General features: G+C 38.9%; 1 protein-coding gene across 1 annotated transcript in view; it reads left to right on the top strand.

Annotated features, from left to right (window-relative positions):
- The window catches only part of oga (O-GlcNAcase), a 70,318-nt gene extending 62,693 nt beyond the window's left edge, over positions 1 to 7,625 (top strand). The window contains exons 15-16 of the mRNA XM_028795729.2: positions 972 to 1,131; positions 5,508 to 7,625. Coding sequence (XP_028651562.1) covers positions 972 to 1,131; positions 5,508 to 5,644 — 297 coding nt within the window. The 3' untranslated portion in view covers positions 5,645 to 7,625. The remainder of the gene's footprint in view (positions 1 to 971; positions 1,132 to 5,507) is intronic.
- The last annotated feature ends 310 nt before the right edge of the window (positions 7,626 to 7,935 follow it).

Genomic DNA, 7,935 nt, shown 5'->3' on the forward strand with positions numbered 1-7,935 from the left:
AGTAAATAATTTTTTAGTGTTTTGTAGTCCTGTTGTTATTATTTCAAGTAATAACTTGTTTTAGAGAATTGTTCCTTTCTTTTTATCTTGGGGTTATTCGCGAAAGTAGCTGCAGTATTCATAGTTTGGTCTTAGTCCTGCTATCATTACTGCTTTTGCTGCAAAAATTTATCGCATTGCATTGACTGTTTCTTGCTTCTGGACCATATGGATGGCCAGTGTCAGCCATCCTTCCATTTATTTTCTTAACCCATCTATTCAGGGACCTATTGGGGCAGAGTGGTGGCTCTGAGGCTAGGGATCTGCACTGGCAATCGAATCCCGTAAATGCCAAAAGGGATGACATTAATCTGCATCCATCCCTGCATGTAGGCCCTCCAAACTTCAGGGGGTTGGTGGCAAAATTGGCACTCCAGCCACCATAAAAAAACTTCACACTCCATCTGAACTAGTGTGATGCTGAGGTGTCACCCATTTCATGCACTCCGGTCCTAATCTGGATCCTGAGTTGATTTGTCGTGTGGTGGGTGTTGAAATGCGCTGTGTCAGCGTGTGCTCCTAACTTCTCTATTCAGGGAAGAGTTAGGTAACCTAGTTCCAACTAACCTGCATGTGTTTCGATTGTGAGAGGAAACCCACCCGAACATGAGGAGGGGACCACATAGGCAACAGCACTACCACTGTGCCACCCTGGCCAAACCCAGTGGTGGCTAATGTTGCTGCAGATTACATTTTGTGAATGTCAAGTTTTTTAATTATTACATTTTTCTTACAACTGTTTTAAATTTAGTATTTCAGGATTTTGCCATGATCTAAAAATTAAGAATTCTATCATATTTTGAATGTTTTAATTATCAGTGCTGTTTCTTTTAAATTCTTTTTGAGTATAATAATTGAGAGTGATTTAAAACGTTTGCAGGTGTTCACCAAATGTTGGTAACTCCTAAATGTTATGATTATTTTCTTTACAGAAAATGATGTTAAGTTTTCATGAGGAACAGGAAGGCCTTCCTGAATCATTTCTAAGTAATTTCCCATCTATGATTAAGGTGGACATACATTGGAAGGTCACAGATCCTAGTGTAGCAAAGAGCATGATGGGCTGCCTTCTCTCCTCACTCAAAGCTAATGGTAGGTAACAATAACAACAACAACATTTACTTCTTTAGCACCTTTTCATACAACAGTGTAGCTCAAAGTGCTTTACAAGATGACAAAATAAAGTTACAAGAAGAGAAAAAATTTAAGGTAGTAAGTATTTAAAGACTAGTATAATTTTTTATTTACATGAATTCCAAAGTCAGTGGTTTTTCAGTCCTGTGTTCTTGGGGTATTATTTGAACCCAGTTCAGTAACTGGTAGAGGGATTCTTGTAATTGAATTTGTAAGCTTATGGAATGTTTTTTGCATTTATATTTTTCTGTACAATCAATCATGTAAAGATGCTTTTTTAAACATTGACAAAACTTACACTTGTATTTTTTTACTTACTAAATAGGGGGACAGTAGGTTTTTAAGTAGCTTTACCTTTATTTGTTAGAGGCTTTTATCATGCTTTCATAATTTTGTATGTTTGCCAGGAAAAAATCCTTTATTCTCATGTTGGCTGGGAGAGCCAAATTAGGTTTAACCTAGTTAGCCCAACTCACTTGAGTCCTGAGAACATTGTTGACAGTTATTGAAAGAAGTTTAAATTTGAAATGTGCAAATATAGATTTGTGTACTTCAAATTTGATTTGATTAATGATTAGTAAATGCTTTCAATGCTGAAGAATGGAACATGCTAGTATCACTCTTGGTTACATTAGTTAGGAAGAAATGTGTAGATTTAGCGTGTGGAATATGCGAAAAACTGCCAAATCATCATATTTCAAGCCGTAGTATATTATCGGACTTATTTATATAAAATTGGCCTTATGTCTATGAAATTGGGCTTATATAAATGTTTGGCAGAAAATGAGCAGCATGTTTTGCTTTGTATTCAGTGGGTACAACATGTTAATTGGTTTGAGTCATAACACAACTACCTCAGAGGAACAAAAAATCCTCCTCCAATCTTAATACATAATTTGCCTGCCTCCTCACTCACTCACGTCTGTCCGAAGCCGAATGCGCAGTCGCCTTCTGCGCAGCTGCCCGAAAAACCTTACGAGACCGACATCCAACCTCAACATTGCGGCAGGCGGCGGATTTATGGCTGCAAAAATTCAAAGAGAAAGGCGACTTCGACTACAGCTCGAAGCCTAATTATGCATTCTGATTAAATGTAAAAACATCGAATAACACTGATAAAACCTAGAACAACAGAGAAAACTAACACTGCAATAGTTCGCGCTATAGTGCTAGGAACCGCTCGCTAAAAACACTTTTATTAATGAGTTTTAAGCACAGGGGAAAAAATGAACATTTGAAAAATCCGTAATTTAATAAACCACCAAGAAAAGTAACATTACAACAATGCAGGCTACGAACCAATCGCTGTAAACAGAACTGAAAACAAAAACAAGCCTTCTCTACCTTATGCGTCCCTCCCTCTCTCGCTCACTCTCTCTCGCGCCTGTGTGTGTGTGTGTGTGTGTCTCTCTTTTGCGTGCCTGGAGCGACTGTGTGTGTGTCTCTCTCTAGCGGGCTGCTGTGTGTGTGCGTCTGTCTCTCTCGCTCCTTTGTGTGTGTGTGCGCTGCCTCTCTCTGTCTCGCGCTGCCTGTGTATGTGCCTCTCTCTTGTGCTGCCTGTGTGTGTGTGTGTCTCGCGCTCTCTCGCTCTCTCTGCCTGTGTGTGTGCCGCGCTCTCTCTCTTGCTCGCTGCACAGGAAATGCACAGGGAGAGACTGAACATGTACAAACCGAAAGGGAACCTGGCTTGTACGTATACCGAGTGTGTGGTCGTGAACCGAGGCAAAAGTTTGGCAAACTTTTTGGTCGTAAACCGATTTGTACGTGTACTGAGACGTTCGTGAACCGAGGTTCCACTGTATATAGATGGATACTTCCAATGCCAGCTTTATTGTCTCAAACTCTGTTTGATTCGTAATTAGAACAGTTACCCCTGTCTATGTACCAAGAAGAGCACACAAATTATGTGGAGCTTTGTCCAGTTAATAGTCAACCCTCCTCCCAACTTCTACTCTATCTACAATGGGTATAGAAAAGAATCACCCCTTCGAAATATTCCCTTTTTTTTTTTTTTTGCTTTACAGCCTTAAATGAAAACTCACAGACCTATATTTTTTCCAGATTTACTTACTCAATGCAATCTGTAACATCCAAGTGAAAGATATCACAGATACAGTTCAGAAGAATTTAAAAAAATCAAAAACAAGACATGCTGAGATTAATAAAGGGTCACCTCCCTCCTAAACAATATTTGTAAACTCAATCAGGTGTAAGTAAGCACCATTTCCATTGCAGACCATGGTTTCTGGCTTTCACCTGTGATCAATTGTAATCAATGTGATTAGTGAAGCATAAAAACAGCTGTTCCTGGAGCATTCCCTTGCTTGGTAGTGCAACTGACAGCAAACAACTGACTATGGGTGGCAAGCCACTTTCAAAAGATCTCATGGATAGAATTGTGGACAGACAGAAGGCAGGAGATGGATACCAAAAAATCTCAAAGGCTTTATCAATCCCAAGGAGCACAGAAAAGTCCATCATAAAGAATTGGCAGGTGTTTGGTACTACTAGGACCCTCCCTGGATCTGTCCGTCCCTCCAGATTGGATGGAAGAGCAAAGAGGAAACTGGTAAGAGAGGCTACCAAGAGGCCAATGGCCACTTTTAAGGACTTACAGGATTTTATGGCAAAGAGTGGTCATTGTGTGTATGTGACAACAATTTCATAAGCGCTCCACAATTGTGGCTTGTTCGGGAGGGTCGCAAGGAAAAAGCCACTTCTCAAGAAAGGCCACATTAAGACTCGTTTCAGCTTTGCCAGAATACACCTTGAACATTCTGATGCCAAGTGGAAAAAGGTCTTATGGTCAGATGAGACCAAAATCGAACTATTTGGCCTTAACACCAAACGGTACACCTGGCGGAAATCCAATGCAGCTCACCATCCACAACACACCATACCTACAACAGTAAAGCATGGAGGTGGCAGCATCCTGTTGTGGGGGTGTTTCTCTGCCGCAGGGCCTGGGGCTCTTGTTAGGGTAAAAGGAATAATGGATAGGGCAAAATATGTCAAATTCTTGAGGAAATCCTGCTACCCTCTGCCAGAAAGTTGAAGATGGGCAGAATGTTCACCTTTCAACACAACAACAACCCGAAGCACACAGCAAAATTGACCACACAACGGCTGAAGGAGAAAAAAGTGAATATCCTTGTGTGGCTCAGTCAGAGCCCAGACCTAAATCCCATTGAAAATCTGTGGAAAGATTTAAAGATAGCAGTCCACCAACGCTCACCATCCAATCTGACCAAACTTGAAGAGTTAAACTGTAAAGAACAGTCGGCAAATATTGCTCAATCTAGATGTGCAAAGCTGATAGAGAAGTATCCCAACAGACTCAAGGCTGTCATTAAAACAAAATATTGACATTGGGAGGTGATCCTTTATTAATCTCCGCAGGTCTTGTTTTTGATATTTTATAATTCTTGTGAACTGTAGCTGTGATATCTTTCACTTGGATGTTATAGGTTGCATTGAGTAAGTAAAGCTGGAAAAAAATATTTTTTTTGCGCGTTTTCATTTAAGGCTGTAAAGCAAAAAAAAGGGGAATATTTCGAAGGGGTGATTCTTTTCTATACCCACTGTATATACAAGTTCAGGTTTCTTACTTTCCTCTTCTTCCCAGAATAACTGAAACACACTGTTCTGTTGTACATAAGGACGATACAGACAGTACTGAGATACTTTGCTACAATAACTCGTCGACGTACCTGTAACAATGTGAGTTAATGCCAAAGTCGCTTCTGATGCCAGATAGCATCCATACTTATAACATTTGTAGTGAGGCGTGATGTCCCAACTAACAAAATAATAACACACATTTGCAGCATACCCAAGACTTTCATGCAAGCACCGTTTTATCTTTAAAAATTGCTCAGGAATAAGCAATGAAATCAGTGCACATGAACAGTCTTATTACTGGTATGTCCGTCAGGATGCACCTTATGAACAGAATAACTGTGTGATACCTAAATCCTCGAGTAGTTTTGAAAGCTACAGTTTCTGTCTTTCATTAGTACACATGTTGTTCGTTTAGTCATTAGGCCAGTGACCCTCCTGATTGCATTTCATTCTGCCCAAGTAGATTGTTGCAGCTACTGTTTATATGTGTAAATTGAAAGTGAAGTGTGTGTATTAGTATACTGACATCTGTTCATATGTGTGACATCATCCCTTGTTGTCCTTTAACAGCCAGTCAGTCATAATTGATGTAAGAGTATATAGTATGTTTAAAACTGCCATGTATTTTATGCAACTACTGTATAGATTAGACATAAAGTTTTTGCTTATATGGACTTAATAGATTTTCTGTTTTTCTCCTTATTTATGTTAAGGGTCCCATGGAACTTTTTGTGAAGTAAGACAGAATGACAAGAGAATGCTGGACTTTTACAGTAAACTGGGCTGCTTTGAAGTAGCGAAGATGGAGGGATTTCCTAAGGATGTGATTATCATGGGAAGGAGCTTATAAACAGATATGAATGTGAATTACCAACTTTTGTCTAAACAAATCTTTATTAGGCCAAGACATGCACAATATGTCTGCTTTATTTTAATCATGCCTACTCATCACAGAACTTTATTAATAAATGGAGCCTTTGCTAGTAAAATGGATCCATGTTTGGCACTGCTAAAGTCTGCAAAATTGAAGCTGTACTACCACTCAGTGACTAAAACTACTCCATCAGCAATGCATAATGGTTTTCTTTTTATATACAATAAACAGCTCAGACAGTTCTGCAATTTCTGACTTGACAGGTATGGATGAGGAACTATATGATAAATATTGAGAATACATTTGGTACTTTCCGAATGATCTCTTCTTACTGTACATCAAAAGTAAAAACGTTTGCAAAATGCAGGTCCATTAGGAAGCATCGATGTAGAGTGGTAGTGTGTATCTGGAAACGTTAGTGGTACAGTAACACTTCAACGTATACATCTGTAGCTGAGACATGCTGCAAAGTATGTAACAAGATGTGGACGAGTGTCTGTACATCTACTTGGGCCACAAAAACTGCAGACTGAGTGGGAAACCTACATTTTATCAGCTGTGATAGTCAGCGCTAACTCAAGTCAGTAAATGGCTGATCCATTTGAAGTGGCCGTTGTTTGAAGGGCTTCTCAAGCACTGAAGTGATGTCTTAATGCCAACATCTGTTCGGACGTTCTTAAACAATCTAACTCTGTGATTAACGTGGACCTTTAGTGGCAGCAGTGTCCAAAAAGCTTACAATCATAAATAATTATGTATATTAATTATTTAAAGTACACAGCTTACAGATTTTGAAATGTTGTTATATAGCGTTTTAAAATCTCAACTTACATTTTTTTTGTAGTTTTATTTATTATGTGTCAACTGCATATAAATAATAGATCCAGGACAGCACTTTGACTTGGCTTTATTTCCCTGGGTCAGTTCTTTGTATTTCTTCTTTTTTATTCTAAGATTAACAGCTTCAAATTGAAAAGACTTGCATTCACTTTACACAGCAAAACAAAGCAACCAAACCCCGAGTCCCACTTGTGAAAAAATGTGAATTGTTATCTAACATCTGGGATCTTGTGAACCTGCAGAACAGCATCTCTTATCTTTCTTGCCTCTTGAAATTGTTATTCCAATAAACTGAAACGAATTTATGAATGTGTTTGATATTTGGAATTTTTGCCATGAAATCCTAAATCTAGAGATCTAATTAACATTAGAATAATAGATTATATATAAGCTGACTTGCTGATTAGTGTGGATGTGGAAAGTTTAAAGATATACTTAATCTGTTTGATTAGCCATACATATTAAACTAAACAACAGTCAGTTTTGAAAACATAGTACATAAATAGATGAAATGGACGTCTCTGTCTTGAAATGACACAGTAAACCTTATTTGATGAGGTGGCGCCTCATAAGGCTGCACCATTTATGTGGCTGCTGCATTAGGTTTCTGACTCACATTATTTAAATAGGCTGAAGCAACTTCATTTGTTTGCCATTTATGCAACACTTTTAAAATCATCACTGAATACATGTATTATTTATATCTCCCTGTAAGCTAGGATTCATTTTATTTTTCAAAATGGACTTGAGTGTTGTCGATGTGTGTGAGACGGTAGGCGGCATGCACACACACTACGACTGCACCAGTCCGGCTTTATGTTCTCCTGATGCTCACTTTTGTGTACTCCCTTCTGACTTGTGGAACTATTGAGGGTTGTTTTACAGCATTTTTGTTGTGATGTTACAGGAAATGCTATTTGGTGCTGTTACTTTCTGAAGAATGCAATGATCTTTGTAAAGCATTGTAATCTCTAAAGGAATTCCTTTAGTGTTTCAAAGCTGCAGTGCTGTACAAATTCTGCAGATGTTCTGTTTGTTATAGGACAGATTGTTATGTATTATTTGTATGTAATTGAGATAACTCAGTCAGGAAAATAAAATAAGTGGGGAAAAAAAAGTGTTTGCTGTGTGTTTGGTGTTCAGTTCTCATGGTGGGACATTTCATGTTTGTGTTTATTTAGAGATGTATCTTCTTCTTTCGGCTGCTCCTGTTAGGGGTTGCCACAGTGGATCGTCTTCTTCCATATCTTTCTGTCCTCTACATCACCTGCATGTCCTCTGTCACCACATCCATAAACCTTCTCTTAGGCCTTCCTCTTTTCCTCTTCCCTGGCAGCTCTATCCTTAGCATCCTTCTCCCAATATACCCAGCATCTCTCCTCTGCACATGTCCAAACCAACGCAATCTCGCCTCCCTGACTTTGTCG

This window comes from Erpetoichthys calabaricus, chromosome 2, assembly GCF_900747795.2.
Source record: "Erpetoichthys calabaricus chromosome 2, fErpCal1.3, whole genome shotgun sequence".
NCBI classification, from domain to species: Eukaryota; Metazoa; Chordata; class Cladistia; order Polypteriformes; family Polypteridae; genus Erpetoichthys; species Erpetoichthys calabaricus.